The sequence below is a fragment of the Mchenga conophoros genome, linkage group LG3 (assembly GCF_057382185.1).
Source record: "Mchenga conophoros isolate Kocher_MC1m ecotype Shallow Benthic linkage group LG3, M_conophoros_male_GT1.1, whole genome shotgun sequence".
NCBI lineage: Eukaryota > Metazoa > Chordata > Actinopteri > Cichliformes > Cichlidae > Mchenga > Mchenga conophoros.
Window position 1 is genome coordinate 31,725,268 of NC_140528.1, and position 19,755 is coordinate 31,745,022.

Sequence of the window (19,755 nt, forward strand, 5' to 3'; positions counted from 1 at the left end):
ACAAGAACATAGAATAATATAAAGAAACACAAAACACTGAGTCGTCACACTCAGGACACTAACCAGAACGCTGTTTGCTCGAGTGCGACATCATTCCCATGTCCGTATTCCAATTTCCAAGGTGAGTCGAACACACAACACACAAAGTAACGAGTAACGACACTAATATCTAAATATCTAAATCCCAGTAAATATTAATGCGTTCCTGATTTTGGCTTTGATAACTAGTTACTGTAACATGTTACTTAATAACACGTTAGTCCCTACACTGGAAATTAGTGATCAATAATCAAAGAACACACAGATCAAACTGATTGATCAGCCATCAGAGGAGTCGGATCAATGGAGCTGCTTCTGTTCCTGATGTCCCCTGTTTGATCCTGGACCTGAACTCTCCCTGCAGAGGAGACACAAGACAGTCAGAGACAGACACACACGCACACACGCACACACACACACACACACACACACACACACACACACCTTTGACTATGAGCATGACGGTTTTGTATCTCGAGATGTTCTTGCTGTAGACTCCACAGTCATATCTCCCACTGTTTCTCTCTGTGGGCTGTTTCAGGGTCAGACTGAGGTCTCCAGTTTTCAGCAGGTCTTCATTCATCTTCGTTCGGTCTCTGTAAACCTGGTGCTGTTCTTCAGGCTGGTCAGAGCCGTTCTCATATAGGTGGACCATTTTGACTGGATCATAATGTCGCCACTTCACCCTAACAACTTCAGGCAGGTTTTGTGTGGTGTTGAAGGGCAGCTGGACAGACTCCGCCCCCTCCTCCACCTCCACCTGACACACTGAGAGGACAACAAACACAACATGAGCTGTACAAAGTGTGATTGGTGTTCAGAGCAGCATCATGTGACTCTTGTTCTGCACTAAATGAAGCGATGGAGTGGCGCCTCCTTCAGGCAGAGAAACAGCTCATGGAGAGAAATAATTATTAGAGCAAAAACAAGAGTGGAGCTGCAAATAAGGCCGAGAGGAACGCTGCAGAAAACTGTTCATGTGTGAATTCATCACTTCATAGATTTCTTTGAGCACTAAAATCAGAGCTGCTTCTATTTCTAATATGACAGCTGTACATTAGAGCTGCAACACTTTAAATGTGAGCCATAAAAACATGATACTCTACAAGTGCATTCAGCTCTGACACTGTCACATCATGAAGGAGACGTCGAAATCACTTTGTTACACAAATCAAAGTCAAATCAATTCTATTGATGGAATATTGTGTGATCAATAGACTGATCAGTTTCTAATCTGTCATCGATCAGCTGGAAATCCAGCATGTCAAACAGACAGGCAGCAGATTAGGACCAAACACAAACACAGTGAGACTTTTTCTTCACAGCAGTTGCAGGTAAACTGCAGCAACAATGCGACTCAGACAGTTTCTCTGTAACTGCAGGGCTTCCTGCGCTGCTGTTAGTCAGACACGGATCAACAGGTTGTGGATAGAAAGCAGATTCCTTCAGCAGAGGATCCATATCACACGTGAAGCATGTCGTCGGGAAACAATCAGTGAAAATGGGACACTTTGAGCCTCAAACTCTGAACATGACCTGCTGCAGACCAGCTGATGTGTTCAGTTACCATGGTGAGGAATTTCACAATAAAGGAGGCGTGCGCTCTGTCTTTTCCCGGCCCGACGCTCTGGGACGTTTTAGACAAGTTTCCTGTCAGAATACGATCCCGTCCGGAGGCCGACACCATCCTTATCCACATGGGCACCAACCGGACTCCAAACAGCGCTCCCACTTCCTCAAACTGGACTTTGTGTGTCTTTGTGAGGCTGTGAAACAAGCCCACCGTAGTGTTTGTATCTGCGGCCCCACTCCCACCTGTGGCCGTGGGGCGTTTGGGCGGCTGCTCGGCCTCCACACCTGGCTCTCCTCTGTGTGTGACGCCCACAGCCTGGGCTTTAGAGACAACTTCAATGTTTTCTGGGACAGGAGGCATCTTTCTGCAGCAGATGGGCTCCACTTCAACCAATCAGGAGCCAGATCCTCTCTGCTAACATATCATATGGAGTCCAGCAGGAAACACTCCATCAAGTACCTGTCCACACCTGCCCACACCTGCTGACCGCTCCGTCACTGACTGACGTCCCCCAGGTCCTAGTCCCTATCACCTCAGTTCCACTCTAAACACTAATACATGTTCAGCTGGACTCGGAGCCTCTGGAGACATTTTGGATGTTCCAGTCATAATAACTAACAGGACAGTTTGTGCAAGGTGGAGGAAATCTGCTGCATCATCCCACTGATGAAGCATTCAGCTCCACCCTACAGTTTCTCTGCTGCCTCCATCCACCTTGGTTCACTTTGCTCTTCTTAATGTTGGAGCTCTGAATAGTCAGGCTTTTATTCTGAAGGATTTTACAACTTCCCATCAGCTTGATTTGATGTTTTGCACATAAACATGCTGCTTGCTAAAGTAAATTTATTTCTCTCCTTTAATTCATTCTAATAAGCACAGCCCAGAGCTCTTTGGAGCTCTTTGGAGCTCTTTGGAGCTCAGTGTAGCGTCTTTGAAATCCTGCAAGTTCTCATCAGATTACGGCATCGAGTGAGGAACGTCTTCACTTTCTAAACTTTCTGAAGGATCAAAAGAATGAGAGGAAATCCAAAACAGCAGCTCCTGATTCTTTTCTTGATGTCCCCGACCCCAGCCACCATATCTGATCTTCTTTTGTGCCAGTCTCTGTGGAGGAGCTTTGAAGGACTGTGGCACAACTGAAACGCTCATCAAGCTGTGTAGATATGATTCTACTCCATTGAAAAACAAACAATAAAAGCAATTCTAAAACGTTCTGGAAGCCAGTGTAAACAGGCCAAGACTGGGGAAATATGGCGGTGTTTATATATGCCTGTGAAGAGTTGGGCTGCAACATTCTGAACTAGCTGAAGACGAGAGAGCAGAACCAGGCTGACACCAAAAATAAAGAATGTTACAGTAATAAAGAACTTTCTCGAAGTCAGCAGACGACAAATTGTTCTTAATCTTATCAACAACCGTAAGCTGGAAGAAGTTGAATTTATTTGTTTCTCATATGAAAAACCACCATCAGAGAACACTCTCAGATTTTTTTTTACAAAGGGAATTCTGGACTTTTCCAGAGGGGCAAGGTCACCCTTTAAGGGTCAGAAGGTCCAAATAGTACAATTTTTTTTTTGTTCATTTACATTCAAAACATTTAATGTCATCAAGGAAGTCTAGCAAAAAAGAGTCTCTTGATGCATGCTCAATCATCTAGGAAAGTAAACCCTAAAAAGTTGATTCTGTTCATCTCATGTACCCTTAGGCCACCACCTGGAAATCCTATGATTCACTGTGTCAAATGCCGCACTCAGATCTACAGGGAGTGCAGAATTATTAGGCAAGTTGTATTTTTGAGGAATAATTTTATTATTGAACAACAACCATGTTCTCAATGAACCCAAAAAACTCATTAATATCAAAGCTGAATGTTTTTGGAAGTAGTTTTTAGTTTTAGCTATTTTAGGGGGATATCTGTGTGTGCAGGTGACTATTACTGTGCATAATTATTAGGCAACTTAACAAAAAACAAATATATACCCATTTCAATGATTTATTTTTACCAGTGAAACCAATATAACATCTCCACATTCACAAATATACATTTCTGACATTCAAAAACAAAAACAAATCAGCGACCAATATAGCCACCTTTCTTTGCAAGGACACTCAAAAGCCTGCCATCCATGGATTCTGTCAGTGTTTTGATCTGTTCACCATCAACATTGCGTGCAGCAGCAACCACAGCCTCCCAGACACTGTTCAGAGAGGTGTACTGTTTTCCCTCCTTGTAAATCTCACATTTGATGATGGACCACAGGCTCTCAATGGGGTTCAGATCAGGTGAACAAGGAGGCCATGTCATTAGTTTTTCTTCTTTTATACCCTTTCTTGCCAGCCACGCTGTGGAGTACTTGGACGCGTGTGATGGAGCATTGTCCTGCATGAAAATCATGTTTTTCTTGAAGGATGCAGACTTCTTTCTGTACCACTGCTTGAAGAAGGTGTCTTCCAGAAACTGGCAGTAGGACTGGGAGTTGAGCTTGACTCCATCCTCAACCCGAAAAGGCCCCACAAGCTCATCTTTGATGATACCAGCCCAAACCAGTACTCCACCTCCACCTTGCTGGCGTCTGAGTGGGACTGGAGCTCTATGCCCTTTACCAATCCAGCCACGGGCCCATCCATCTGGCCCATCAAGACTCACTCTCATTTCATCAGTCCATAAAACCTTAGAAAAACCAGTCTTGAGATATTTCTTGGCCCAGTCTTGACGTTTCAGCTTGTGTGTCTTGTTCAGTGGTGGTCGTCTTTCAGCCTTTCTTACCTTGGCCGTGTCTCTGAGTATTGCACACCTTGTGCTTTTGGGCACTCCAGTGATGTTGCAGCTCTGAAATATGGCCAAACTGGTGGCAAGTGGCATCTTGGCAGCTGCACGCTTGACTTTTCTCAGTTCATGGGCAGTTATTTTGCGCCTTGGTTTTTCCACACGCTTCTGGCGACCCTGTTGACTATTTTGAATGAAACGCTTGATTGTTCGATGATCACGCTTCAGAAGCTTTGCAATTTTGAGACTGCTGCATCCCTCTGCAAGATATCTCACTATTTTTGACTTTTCTGTGCCTGTCGTCCTTCTTTTGACCCATTTTGCCAAAGGAAAGGACGTTGCCTAATAATTCTGCACACCTGATATAGGGTGTTGATGTCATTAGACCACACCCCTTCTCATTACAGAGATGCACATCATCTAATATGCTTAATTGGTAGTAGGCTTTCGAGCTTATACAGCTTGGAGTAAGACAACATGCATGAAGAGGATGATGTGGACAAAATACTAATTTGCCTAATAATTCTGCACTCCCTGTATATATACACTTGTGCCCCCCTTCTACGTGTTTACGCTGAGGAGGAGATTGTGTGTCTCCCTTTTATATGTATATATGTATAGTGACAATAAAGGCATTCTATTCCATTTTATTCTATTCACTTCACAATAAAACCTGTATCTACAGCACTGACCTCTGACTTCCAGCTCCACCTTTCTCTTCAGGAGGATGTTTCCCTCCCTGCTGTAGACAGTGCAGGTGTAGGTGGAGTTGTCTCCATCTGTGGGGTGTTTCAGGGTCAGACTGAGGTCTCCAGTTTTCAGCAGGTCTTCATTCATCTTCGTTCGGTCTCTGTAAGCCTGGAACTGTTCTTCAAGCTGGTCAGAGCCGTTCTCATACACGTGGACCTTCATGATGTATCTGTCATTCCACTCCACTTTAGCGTCTTCAGGCAGGTGAAGTGTGGTGTTGAAGGGCAGCTGGACAGACTCCACCCCTGAATCCACCTCCACCTGGGGGACTGAGAGGACAACAAAGCACAACATGAGCTTGGATGGAGACATTTGGAAGCCCTGGTTTAGAGCTATATTGTTCTTTAGAATATCATGTGACCAAAGATAAATGAGGTTCTGTTTGTACATCCAATCTGAAATATCTGTTTCTTGTGTTGTAAGCTTCCTGCTTTTATGATCCTATTGGTGAAAAGGAGGTCACACAAACGTACCCCCATGACACACACACACACACACACACACACACACACACACACTCTTGCACATGCATAGACATGCATACATGTGCACACACATACACATAGTGCCTTGTCTTTTAGAACCATTGGGGGGGTTTTACGAGGGGAGGTGCTTGTGTAAACTATTGTGAATTGTAACAGTTTTTCAATAAAAGGCTACGAGGAGGGCTCGTAGCCTCCTCGTAGGGCCTCTGGATGTCTGGAGTCTTGATCTCCTCCATACCTGCTTCATGCCCTGGTGGACGGGGCTGTGCCCCCCCCCCCCCCCCACCCCACACCCTCTAGCAGATCATTACATGAAGGAACCTTTTAAATACAAGCGCGTCCATGCTCACAGGTGTACACACGGGTGCTCACACACACAAACTACACCCTTTTTGGCTCCTACCTCAAAGCACCCTGTGAGCTGTCGATTTTACGTGCTGCACAATAATATTCAATGTTTAGTATTTACTGTTATATTCACAAAGATCATCGTGAGGATGTTATTTATGATATTGCTCTCTCTTTTTTTGCTTGTTTTCTCTTTTTTCTTTCTCAACAAGTGATCCAGGTGGTTGATATATGTATTTTTGCCTTTTTGTTTTTGTTTTTTGCCCTTTATCACCGTTCCTCTTCCCCGCTGTTTTTATTTCCCTCTTTCTTTATCCTTTTGAACTTTGTTTTTCTTCACAGAGTAAATGTGAGCAGTGAAGGACTCTACAGGGTGGGCCATTTATATGGATACAGCGTAATAACATGGGAATGGTTGGTGATATTAAAGTCCTGTTTGTGGCATATTAGTATATGTGAGGGGGCAAACTCCTCAAGATGGGTGGTGACCATGGTGGCCATTTAGAAGTCGGCCATCTTGGATACAACTTTTGTTTTTTTTTCAATAGGAAGAGGGCCATGTGACACATCAAACTTATTGGTAATGCCACAAGAAAAACAATGGTGTGCTTGGTTTCAACTTAACTTTATTCTTTCATGAGTTATTTACAAGTTTCTCTTTGTTCACAGCCATTGACATGTCGAAGAGGTTAACATGTTAGGAGCGGATCGAAGTTGTGTTGATATCTGGTGAACACAGTAACTGGGTCATTGCAGCAGATTTGTGTGGTCTGATCAATCAGACCACTGGTCTTTGATAAATATGCTTTTATTATACCAGTGGCATCAATCAGACCACTGGTTAGGGTTATGCAGATGAGGAGACTGCTTCCACCTAAAAAGAGAGCTTGTTTCGGGACTGAGACAGTGAAACATGGCACAGTGTGGCGTGAAGAACAGGTGGGGACCTGTCTCCTTTTCACCCCAATAGAAGCGTACGCTGCAGATGGAGAGCCAACGGCTAAGGCCAGGAGAAGTATCTCGAGTCGCCTTCAGAGCTTCCTGTGTTTCATCACTCTTGACATGCTTCGTAGCATTCGAGAATGGACTATTCAACATGCACAGCAAACGGAGCATGTTCATTGGTTCATGGACCTCCCTGAACTAATGGCATTTATTGCAATTGTCATCTTGCGGGGGGTTAACAGGGTTCCATCTCTACGTGACTGCTGGTCAGCAAACCTGGGAAACCCACAGATAATTGGAACTATGGCACGAAACCGCTTCCAAGACATCATGCAACACCTACGCTTTGATGACAAGTCCACCCGCAGTGATCGAGCAAAGACTGATAAGTTCGCTGCAATTTCCAGTGTGTGGGGATCATTTGTCACCAACTGCATCACGTGCTACAACCCTGGTCTACATATCACCGTTGATGAACAGCTTTTCCCATCAAAGACTCGGTGCTGTTTCCTGCAGTATATTGCAAGTAAACCTGACAAGTTTGGGATCAAGTTTTGGGTGGCTTGCGACCTAAAATCCAAGGACATTTGCAATGTCTTCCCATATCTTGGCAAGGACCCCAATCGTCCCCCTGGGGAGAGACTTTCTGAAAATGTAGTAATGAGGCTGATGGAACCATTCCTAGACAAGGGCAGAAATGTTACCACGGACAATTTTTTCACATCGCTTTCACTTGCGCAAAAACTTCTTAGACGGAAAACCACCATCCTCGGCACAGTCAACAAGATTCGCAGGGAAATTCCTCAATCCACTAGACAGACAGATCGCAATGAATTCACCACTCAGGTATGTTGCAGGTCTTTTGTGGTTCTATGTTTATGTGTTTCATTGTGTGTAAAAGGGCTATGGAAATAACAATTTATCTTATTTCTTAGGTGTTTTCAACCTCTGCTGCCACGCTGACGGCGTATGCGGCCAAACGGAAGAAGACAGTCTATATTCTTAGCAGCATGCACAGCGTGGTTCAGACTTGCTGAAAATGTTGAAATGTACTCACTCACTTTTTATTATTATTTGTAAATATGTGTACAAATGGTTGGTTTTTTGTACTGTTTTTATCAATAAATCTCAGCAACAAAGGACATACACCCATGTGTGTTGATTTCTCCCCAAGATGGCAAACTGAAACACTCCAAGTTGGTGACTTTTGGAGATTTATTTCCCTGGATGATTGAGAATGCATCAAGACGAACACAAAAGGAAGTTCACAGCTTTTAGAAGCTCCCCCACCCCCTCATTCACACACCCCCACTCCCCTCCCTCCAGAATTCCCAGGTAACAACCTATTTTACATATGAATGACTAGCCAATTTAGCTTCCACTTGGCTGAAGCTAAAGCCTAGCTAAAAGCCATTTGGCTGGTAGGAGGGTTTTAAAGGTAGAAAAGCCAACTGGCTGCTCTCCGGGGCTCTAAGTGGTAACAGAGGCCACACATAATAGAGGACACACTCTTGACCTACTGATCTCCAAGGGCCTGAGCATTTCAAAGGTTACTGTGTCTGATGTGGGCGTGTCTGATCATTACTGTGTTTTCTTTGAAAGTAAAATCTCAGCCCACATAAATATATCAACAACAGTGATCACAAAACAGTGTATAACTGAACACAGTAGTACAATTTTTAACCAGGTCTTCCCATTAACACCTGACCTGTCCAGAGGGTCAGTCAATGAGCTCGTCAATAGCTTCAATGCTAACATGTTAAATGTAATGGACACTATTGCTCCCATTAAGGTGAAGGTTATCTCTGGAAGGAAGAAGTCTCCATGGAGAAACTCCACACTGGTGAAAAATTAAAAAAGAGAGTGTAGGAAAGCTGAGCGCAGATGGAGAAAAACAAACCTCCAGGTTCATTATGACATCTATAAAGAGAAACTTCACAATTATAATTTACAACTGAGGAATGCAAGGAGGTCCTACTTCTCTGACATCATCACTAAAAACAGTCATAATGCTCGGGTCTTATTTTCTACAGTTGACAGGCTAACAAACCCTCCTGTGTCAGTGGCAGCTGAACTTCATTCGACCATGGCCTGCAATGACTTTGCCAAATTCTTCACAGAAAAAATCCAAAAGATTAGACAAGCAATTGGTACATCAACAGCAGATCCAGGATATGTACTGTGTCCACCGAAAAACTGTTTAAACACCATGAAACAGTTTCACCCGATTAACAGCAAAGACCTGGAGGACATCTTAGGTCAACTGAACTCCTCCTCCTGCTGTTTATATGTCCTGCTAACAAGTTTTTTCAAAAAGGTCTCAAAGACTTTAGAGTCAGACCTGTTACAGATCGTCAACTTTTCTTTATTATCAGGTGTGTTTCCAGAATCACTAAAAACTGCTGTAATAAAACCTATACTGAAAAAGGACAATCTTGACAAGACACAAATGAACAACTACAGGCCGATCTCAAATCTCCCATTTTTAAGTAAGATCATTGAAAAAGCAGTTTCTCAACAGCTCAGTTACTTCTTAAAACAGAATAATTGCTACGATGCCTTCCAGTCAGGTTTTAGACAGAACCACAGCACTGAAACCGCTCTGACCAAAGTGTTTAATGACATATGTCTGAATACAGACAGTGGAAAAATGTCAGTCCTAGTTTTACTGGATCTCAGTGCAGCATTTGATACAGTTGACCACAACATATTACTCAAACGACTGGAGAACTGGACAGGTCTTTCAGGAACTGTACTAAACTGGTTCAAGACATACTTAGAAAACAGGAAATACTTTGTATCAATAGGTAACTTCACATCTGAGCAGACAAGTATCACATGTGGAGTTCCCCAAGGTTCCATCTTGGGACCCCTTCTGTTTAACATTTACATGCTCCCACTGGCACAGATTATAAAGAACAACAAAATAAACTATCATAGCTATGCAGATGACACACAAATATATATCACAATGTCACCAGGAGACCAAGGCCCTGTACAGGCTCTTGGTAAATGCATTGAGGAAATTAATGACTGGTTGTGCCACAATTTTCTCCAGCTAAACAAAAACAAAACTGAGGTAATAGTCTTTGGCGCCAAAGAAAAACGATTACAGGTCACCAGAGAACTTCAATCTATACATCTAAAAACCACAAACCAGGCGAGAAATTTGGGTGTAGTGATGGATGCAGACCTAAACTTAGAAAAACACATTAAGACAATAACAAAATCAGCTTACTATCACCTCAAGAATATTTCAAGGATAAAAGATCTGATGTCTCAACAGGACCTGGAAAAACTAGTCCATGCATTCATCTTTAGTAGGCTTGATTACTGTAACAGCATCTTTACAGGTCTACCTAAAAAAAATCAGTCAGACAACTACAGCTCATTCAGAACTCTGCTGCTCGAGTCCTCACTAAGACCAAAAAAGTGGACCACATCAGTCCAGCTCTGAGGTCTTTACACTGGCTGCCTGTCCGTCAGAGGATAGACTTTAAAGTTCTGATGCTGGTCTATAAAGCTCTGAATGGTTTAGGACCAAAATACATCAGTGACCTCCTGACCCAGTATGAACCTTCCAGATCCCTCAGGTCATCTGGATCCGGTCTTTTATCAGTTCCCAGAGTCAGAACCAGACACGGAGAAGCTGCATTCAGCTTTTATGCTCCTTATATCTGGAACAAACTCCCAGAAAGCCTCAGATCAGCTGAAACACTCAGTTTATTTAAATCCAGGTTGAAGACTCACCTGTTCTCAGCTGCATTTGAATAAAGCACCAAATCCACACTTTTAAGCTTAAATTTCAAAACGTACATTAACTACTGATTTTATCTACTGTTCTGATTTTATCTGTTTTGATTTTATATACTGTTTTGTTTGTTTGTTTGTTAATTAGTTAGTTTGTTTATTTGCTTGTTTTAATCAATTTTAAATCATGCTTTTTATTTGTTTTTGTTTCTAATGTCTCTGTAAAGCACTTTGAATCACCTTGTTGTTGAATTGTGCTATACAAATAAATTTGCCTTGCCTTGCGGGATTTCCTTACCCAGATGACTGAGTAGTCATTGAGATCATTTAAGATTCATTTTTAATCTAGAATCTTTTTAGTCTTTAGTCTGTTCATTTAAACACACACCTGACATTTTTGGCTTTTAGATAAAACATCAAAGAATTTATTCTCTAAAAGCTTTTAGTTTGAATCTTTTTTCAGTTTATTCAAATAAAATAAACTCCTGCATGACCTCTGAACTTTCACCTGTATCTACAGCACAAACCTCTGACTTTCAGCTCCACCTTTCTCTTCAGGAGGATGTTTCCCTCCCTGCTGTAGACAGTGCAGATGTAGGTGGAGTTGTCTCCATCTGTGGGGTGTTTCAGGGTCAGACTGAGGTCTCTAGTTCTCAGCAGGTCTTCATTCATCTTCGTTCGGTCTCTGTAAGCCTGGAACTGTTCTTCAGGCTGGTCAGAGCCGTTCTCATACACGTGGACCTTCATGCTGTATCTGTCCATCCACTCCACTTTAGCGTCTTCAGGCAGGTGAAGTGTGGTGTTGAAGGGCAGCTTGACAGACTCCACCCCTGAATCCACCTCCACCTGGGGGACTGAGAGGACAACAAAGCACAACATGAGCTTGGATGGAGACATTTGTGTCGACTCTAACAGGCTGAATGCTGCTGGTTCACTGGGAGCTCACTGTTAGTGTATAAAAGGCCCCAAAGTTCATAGAATAGTTTTATTGGTGTTTATAAGTTTATATAAGTTCATTTAATATTCAGTCTTCTGTCAGTTTGGGCCAGCCCACCTTCTAGTGACATCATCCGGTTAGTAAGGTGGGCAGTTTAATGTCGGATGAGCAGTGTTGGGGGTGCACTGATTCCTGGGGAAAGTTATGTGTGCGTAAATGACAAGTAAGTATTGGCCTGTGTTGTATTTTGCCTTGATTTGTATCAGTACTGTAGTATGTTACCATTTAGGAGCTAATGTAGTCCATAGTGGGAGCCGCACATGCAACGCGTGAGTTCACCCTCATTTCATATGCTAATTTATGTTGTTAGATTACCGCGGTTTAACTTTGCTGACGCATGTACGGTCGCTCGTATGTCCATAACGTCATTCCTGTGTTATCAGACCTTCTTTGTATGTTGTATGTGATGCTTGTGATTGTTTATTTTAAAGTAGCGGAGTTTATAGCGAACAATTAGGTACGAGGATTAGTAAAATAAAGAACGTAGTTCGACCGGAAGTATGGCGTTACCAGTTGCCCTTCACAATAAGAGCATTACAGCTGATTATAATGGGGATGCTTTTATTTCGTACAACTAACGGAAGTAGATCTTATTTCCCATTTAAGTATATTGTATGTCTGTATTTGAGTGTTTTACTTGTCTATTCTCTTTATTTCTTGCTATTTCCATTGTTTATTTCCTTTGTAGGAAACCAGACACACACACATCTATGTGTTAGGATGCCTGGGTCGTTGACCCAGGGTTTTTGAGTTTATTATAATATTTATCTTTTCTAGTCTTTGGTTTCTTTGTTAGAGTTCTTTCTTATGGTTTATGTCTCTGTGTAATCCTTAGTTGCTGTCTCCCCTGTCGGTTATATCCCCGTGTCCAGTCAGTGTCTGCCCTGGTCCCACGTCTCTGTTCCCTCTGTAGTGCCTGTCTGTGTGTCTAAAGTTCAGTCTGTGTTATGTTTCCTGTTTTACTTTGAAAGTCCGTGTTCTCATGTAAATGCGTGTGGCTGTGCTTCCTTTGTTTCGTTAGGCCTGATTTGCCCCAGCTGTGTTTCCCTCCTGTTACTCATTCCCTGATTGCTCCCTCTGTGTATTTAAGCCCTGTGTTTCTGTGTCTGTGTCGCGTCATCCCTCATGCTGTTTGGATCGCCCTGTGTCTCACTGTGAGTTTTGTTTATGAGTTTCCAGTTTAGTTTAGTTTAGTTTGCTTTTTTATGACTTGCCCCTGCCAGCAAATAAAGCTGAGTTTTTGTGTTTAAACCTCATGCTTGAGTGCCTACATTTTGGGTCCAACTCCTGCCTGCCACACAGCGACTCATGACACTATGTACACCCGCTGTGTTTACAGCCCCAGAAATTGAGTGGTGACAATAAAGTGCCTCAAACGGAACCTCAAGCTCCCTTCTTTCATACTCTGGGACAATTTGGCCTTAAGTGGTGTTCTGGCCGACACACCGGGGTGACCGTAGTGCTCAAAGACTGAATCAGTGCCACAGCCGTGCCTATCTTTGATATCTCCACTACATTTAGATAGAAAGTGGTCAGTGTGAAGAGGAGACGCAGCAGAAAGATGAAGCCTGACAGCAATCCCAAAAAGTTGATATATTTAGAAAATATATCAGTGCAAATTATGTCTATATCATAATGTCTGGTGCTTTTGTGTTTATTGGTTTGTTTTTATTTTATGAGCTGATTATTAAATGCCGCTCCAGCTAGTCAGAGAATCCCCTGCTGCCCTGTGCCGCAAGCAGTAGGGCACCTTGGTTAAAGAGGGCAGCCTAACTACAGCAAATAGGCAATAGAAAACTGATCGGTGTCCATGCAATCACAAAAATGTGCTGGCATGATGCCAGGGCCGCATGAGTGCAAGAAACTCTTTTTTGCTGATATCCATGATGCCACCCTGGGCAATGGCCCATGTTGCCCATATCAAAAACTGCCGCTGCTTTCAGATGAAGTCTCACACATGAACTTTGCTCCTACAGTTCATCTGCTGAAGCTTTTACATTTGGGTGGAAATCAAATAAAAATCAAAACAGACACAAACATCAGACATGCTAACACTGTAACATTATTGGATGGAGCCCACTGAGACTGAACCACCATCATGAGTATGACCTCTGACCTTTGACCTGTATCTACAGCACTGACCTCTGACTTTCAGCTCCACTTGTTTCTTCAGCAGGATGTTTCCGTCCCTGCTGTAGACGGTGCAGGTGTAGGTGGAGTTGTCTCCATCTGTGGGGTGTTTCAGGGTCAGACTGAGGTCTCCAGTTCTCAGCAGGTCTTCATTCATCTTCGTTCGGTCTCTGTGAACATGGTGCTGTTCTTCAGGCTGGTCAGAGCCGTTCTTATACACGTGGACCTTTGTATTGTAATTATTCCACTCCACTTTAGCGTCTTCAGGCAGGGGAAGTGTGGTGCTGAACAGCAGCTGGACAGACTCCACCCCTGAATCCACCTCCACCTGGGGGACTGAGAGGACAACAAAGCACAACATGAGCTTGGATGGAGACATTTGCGTTGACTCTAACAGGTTGAATCAATCAGTCTTTATTTATAAAGCACTTTTCATACAAAAAATGTAGCACAAAGTGCTTTACATAGTTAAAAGCAGTCCACCCCACCCTCCAACTCACTCCCCACACTCTCATTAACATAAATGATGTGAATACACACATATCCCCTGAGCTCCTCCGGCAGGCTGTTCCACAGACGAGGGCCATACCACTGAAAAGCTGCCTCTCCGTGAGTATGTGTCCTGACTTTAGGAACAATCAAAAGGCCAGTACCAGAGGACCTCAGGGTCCGCGAGGGTTCATATGGTAAAAGCAGATCTGAGAGATAAGAAGTAGTGATGGGTCGTTCGCAAACGAAATGGCTCTTAGATCCGACTCTTTGAAGTGAACGACGCGAGCCGGCTCCTTATCGCGAGCCGTCACTTTTTTTTTTCTCTTTTCTTTCTCTCAGCCTCTCTCGCACTTTTTTTCCGCTTCACTCAGCAAGCGAGCCTTGTGCTTTACGCTGGGCAGAGGGGGGAGGGGCGGTAGTTATACTCAGTAGCAGGAACAGAGCCAGAGAGAGAGAAAGAGAGCCAGGGACAACAACGTCACATTAGAAAGGTATAGTAATCATCCACAACTATTTTCGGTTGCAGATGATAAAGGATTCAGAAAGTTTATTCATGCAGGCCCATATGACAGAGAATATGCATCTTCTTTTTGTTTTCATATTATAATTTATATTTAATTGTGTTGTGGTTTGCAGTGTTTTGTGTTGTTTCACTTTAAATTTGTAAAAGGAAAAAGCGGAAAATTTAAATAGTTAAAAGTTGAAATGTGAATAGTTGATTTTTGTATTATATGATTTATTTATTACATTTTTTGTGGAGTGAATAAATAAAAGTATATTTACAGTGGCCCCTACAGACAAAGCACGTTAAAAACTCCAAAACATGTAAAAACACGTAAAAACTCAGAAGCACATAAAAACTCAAAACACGTACAAAAAACAACAGAAGTGCTCCAGGATGCTGGGCGCAGTGTGGAGCTTTTGTTACCTATTGGCTACACAAGCCAGCAAGTACCAACGACCGGATTTGGTGTGTGGTAGTAACAGGTAAATGAACTTTTTTTTTAAATTATTTGAATATATATATATGAGTGCCTGTGTATAAATACACAAACAATACACACATGCTTTCAATTGTGTAATTTAAGTGATCTAGTAGCTCTGCTTTGGAAGTTCAGTTCATGCTAGAAATGTGTTTTATATTTATATATAAACATATATAAATAAAACCACTTTTTTTACGTTAGTAATTCCTTTTGTGCACAATTTTATAGTATTGTTAATAATAAATTAATTAAAGCAACAAAACAACCTGAAGAGCCGGTTCGGAGCCGAAAGAGACGGTTCTCTAAAAAGAGCCGGAAATCCCATCACTAATAAGAAGGCCCAAGACCATTAAGACATTTGAAAAACCAATAAAAGAACTTTAAAATCGATCCTGAAACACACGGGGAGCCAATGCAGCGATTCTAAAACCGGTGTAATGTGGGCCCGCCCTCTGGTCTTCGTCAGCACATGAGCTGCAGAGTTTTGTAAAAGTTGTAAAGGTGAAATATTCTTCTTAGGAAGACCAGAGAGCAGGGCATTACAGTAATCAATGCGACTGGTAATAAAAGCATGCATCAGCATCTCCGTGTTGGCCCGAGAGAGAATAGGGCGGACTCTGGCTATATTTTTTAGATGATAAAATCCAATTTTGGTTACATGTTTAATATGTGGGATAAAACCAAGCTCAGAGTCAAAAATAACACCCAGGTTTTTCACTTGTAGCGAAGGACATAGTGAAAATGCCTCTAATTTAGACAAGAGTTTCTCTCTCTGAGCCTCAGGACCGATGATTAAAACGTCGGTTTTGTCCTGGTTAAGCTGTAAAAAGTTTTCTGCCATCCAAGATCTTATATCTAAAATACAGTTAAAAAAGGCATCCATTGGTCTGGTGTCATCAGCAGACACAGAGATGTACAGCTGCGTGTCATCAGCGTAACTGTGGAAGTTCACTCCTGATGACACAGCCAAGAGGGAGCATATACAAATTAAAAAGTACAGGGCCTAGAACCGACCCTTGAGGCACACCACATGTCATTCTATGGATCTTAGAGGAGCATGTATCCATACTCACCATAAAAGTTCTGTCTGAGAGATATGAAGTGAACCAGTTGTGTACAGCACCAGAGAGGCCCACCATGTGTTTCAGTCTGTTTAAAAGAACAGCGTGGTCTACTGTATCAAAGGCTGCGCTTAGATCCAGTAGCACCAGGACTGAGAGCTTTTGGGAGTCCCAGTTACATCTAAGATCATTTAAAACCTTTAGGAGAGCCGTCTCTGTGCTGTGGTTCACCCTAAATCCAGACTGGAATATCTCCAGGATCTGTCTATCATTGAGAAAATCAGTAATCTGAGTAAAAACAAGTTTTTCTAAGATTTTACTTAAAAATGGTAAGTTGGATACAGGTCTGTAGTTATTAAAATCATTACAATCCAAATTGCTCTTCTTCAGAAGGGGCCTCACCACCGCCGTTTTAAAGGCAGCAGGGAAGACACCCAACTGAAGAGAGCAATTCATCATGTATAAAAGCTCAGCCTCAAAGAATCCATAAAGTGTTTTAAAGAGTGAAGAAGGGATTGGATCTAAAAGACATGTGGTGGGTCTCACTGTGGAGAAAACTTTCTGAAGGTTCTCAGCATTAACCAGGACAAAGCTGTCCAGTGTCTCCTCAGGTACAATCGAGCCCTCAGATGTGTTTACAATCATATGGCGATTAGATAAAATATCAGATCTGATGGCACTGATCTTTCCCCTGAAGTGGTCTGCAAACTGCTCACAGAGCGAGTCTGTGGGGGTTCTTTGGGAGCTGTTAAAATCAGGGTTAAATAAATGATCTATGGTGGAAAAGAGGACCTTGGGATTATTTTTGTTAATACTGATTATTTTGGCGAAGTATGAATTTCTTGACTTCCTTAATGTATTATTGTACATTTTAAGTTGCTTGCAAAATATTTGATGGTTGATAGCATTTTTATTTTTCCTCCACCTCCTTTCTGCTGCCCTGCAATTTCTTTTGAGTTTTTTAACTTCTTCGTTTCTCCAGGGTGATGCATGTTTTACGTTAATCTTTTTGGTGGTGAGTGGAGCAACGGAGTCAAGGCTTTTCTTCAGTTTGCTGTTAAAATGATTAAGAATCAAATCACAGGGTTCAGGTAAAATCACAGGGGGGCATTCGTCTAAAACCCTGGTAAAATTTGCAGCCACTTCAGAGGTTAGATAGCGCCTCCTCACAGGTCGCACCGAGGTCTCCCGCTGAATAAAACCGGTGATGTTAAAAAACACACAGTAGTGGTCAGAGACAGCCAAGTCAACAACAGAGAACACGCTGGTGGTGATGAAGGCTGCTGCTTCACTGGGAGCTCACTGTTAGATAGAAAGAGGTCAGTGTGAACAGGAGACGCAGCAGAAAGATGAAGACTGACAACAATCCTAAAAGTTGATTCTGTTCATCTGGCCGTTTCAGTGGAAGGAACGTTTCGTCAATCATCCAAGTGACTTCTTCAGTCTCAGCTGACTGCAGGTTTCCCCAACATTAAAAACGGTATATACTTCTTAATCATTAAACTCTCTATACTTGATAGATAGATACATGTATTGTAAGTGTATATGGTCCAAATGTTGAGGATCCCTCATTCTTTCACGTTTTTGTCAGTGCACACTCTGAATAGTGATGGGATTTCCGGCTCCTTTTGGAGAGCCGGCTCTTTCGGCTCCCAACTGGCTCTTCAGGTTGTTTTGTTGCTTTAATTTATTTGTTATTAACAATAATATAAAATTATGCACAAAAAGAATTACTAATGTTTTTATTTATATATGTTTATATATAAATATATACGGTGGCCCCTAGAGACAAAGCACGTACAAACTCCAAAACACATTTCTAGCATTAGAAAGGACCCTACACCACCGGGCAGAACATGTTCCCTCTAAGCCTGAAGGAAAAAAGAAGGAACACACACATGTAAAGGAAGTACTCAAAACGCTATCCTAAATGGGTGTTCTTAAAGTCAGCAAAGAGGCACAGAAAAGAAGACCAGACACCAGCGAGGGAGGATAAGAAGGACAGACGCAACAACATTGTCATCCCCTATGTAGCCGGTGTATCAGAAAAACTCAGGAGAGTTTTCTCCAAGCATGACATCCCAGTGCATTTCAGACCCAGCAACACGCTCAGGCAAAAACTGGTTCACCCGAAAGACAAAACGCCAAAACACTTCACAAGTGCATGGCACAACATAGAAGAGCCACCTCCACAGGACAAGATTCAGCAGTCCATCTGCATCTTAAGGATAAAGGACACTCTTTCGAGGATGCCAATGTTCACATTTTGGACAGAGAGGACAGATGGTTTGAAAGAGGAATGAAAGAAGCCATCTATGTCCACTGTGAGCGACCATCTTTGAACAGAGGCGGTGGTTTACGACACCAACTCTCTGCCATCTATAATCCAGTTTTGAGATCCCTTCCCAGACGCCTTAATGCCCACTCACATCCTGGGCCATCTGACCTCAGGAATTCGCATGATAAGGTGGGGCCAGGTTTCACAATGAACCCACCCGAAACTCTGGCTGATTGGAGCCCACACCCAGTTTCACACCTTGTCTCAGGCGATTAGAGGATCATCAGGGGGTCCTTTGGTCCCTCTGTGGGGGGATACTCCCACTAGGTTTATATCTGGGACTCTCCACCATTTGACTTTAGAACTGAAGAAGCTTCTCGGATGAGAGGTGAAACGTCTTCAAGCAACTTAAAGAAGTCCAGACGCTTTTCTTTGCAAGCTCCTTTGACTACGATGACCTGGATGACTGAGAACCTTCACAGACATTTCTAGCGTTAACTGAACTTCCAAAACAGAGCTACCTAGATCACTTAAATAACACAATTGAAAGCATATGTGTATTGTTTGTGTATTTATACACAAGCACTCATATATATTCAAATAATTTTAAAAAAAATGTTCATTTACCTGTTACTACCACACACAAAATCCAGTCATTGGTACTTCCTGGCTTGTGTAGCCACAAGGTAACAAAAGCTCAATACTGTGCCCTACCATCCTGGAGCACTTCTGTTGTCTTTTGTACGCGTTTTGGAGTTTGTACCGTAAATATACTTTTATTTATTCACTCCACATAAAATTTAATTGGTAAAGTATATCCGTTGGGCATCTTTCTTTGCCTTTAGACAATAATTCTGATGGCAAATGAAACAAACAGGACAGGCGGGGGGAAAAAAGTCTCTGTTAGCTGCAGAGCTCTGAAACTTCACACAGCTTTGGATGATAACATGGAGAAAGGATGTAGAGATTTTCACACTTCTGCTAGAAATCATCTTCTAGTTATTGTGACTCAGATATGACTGATTATAGATGAGGACCAAGGAAGGTTTTTACTGAGATTGGAGCTGACTTAGCTTAGCCTGTGTTTCAGCCACATGCTAAACAAACACATGTTCAGAAACTAGAAGATGTTACCTTTCAGATGAAGTCTCACA

At 42.5% G+C, this 19,755-nt stretch overlaps 1 protein-coding gene across 5 annotated transcripts in view; it reads right to left on the reverse strand.

The window, feature by feature from the left end:
• Positions 1-305: 305 nt before the first annotated feature.
• LOC146578152 (butyrophilin-like protein 2) overlaps positions 306-19,755 on the reverse strand; it is a 31,076-nt gene continuing 11,626 nt past the window's right edge. For 2 of the 5 annotated variants that reach the window (XM_085257735.1, XM_085257726.1), the window contains exons 4-8: positions 13,797-14,120; positions 11,185-11,511; positions 5,072-5,398; positions 484-807; positions 306-397 (exon numbers count right to left, since the gene is read on the reverse strand). In XM_085257735.1, the coding sequence (XP_085113861.1) occupies positions 306-397; positions 484-807; positions 5,072-5,398; positions 11,185-11,511; positions 13,797-14,120 (1,394 nt within the window). The remainder of the gene's footprint in view (positions 398-483; positions 808-5,071; positions 5,399-11,184; positions 11,512-13,796; positions 14,121-19,755) is intronic. The other 3 variants (XM_085257743.1, XM_085257761.1, XM_085257753.1) reach the window with 3 other exon arrangements.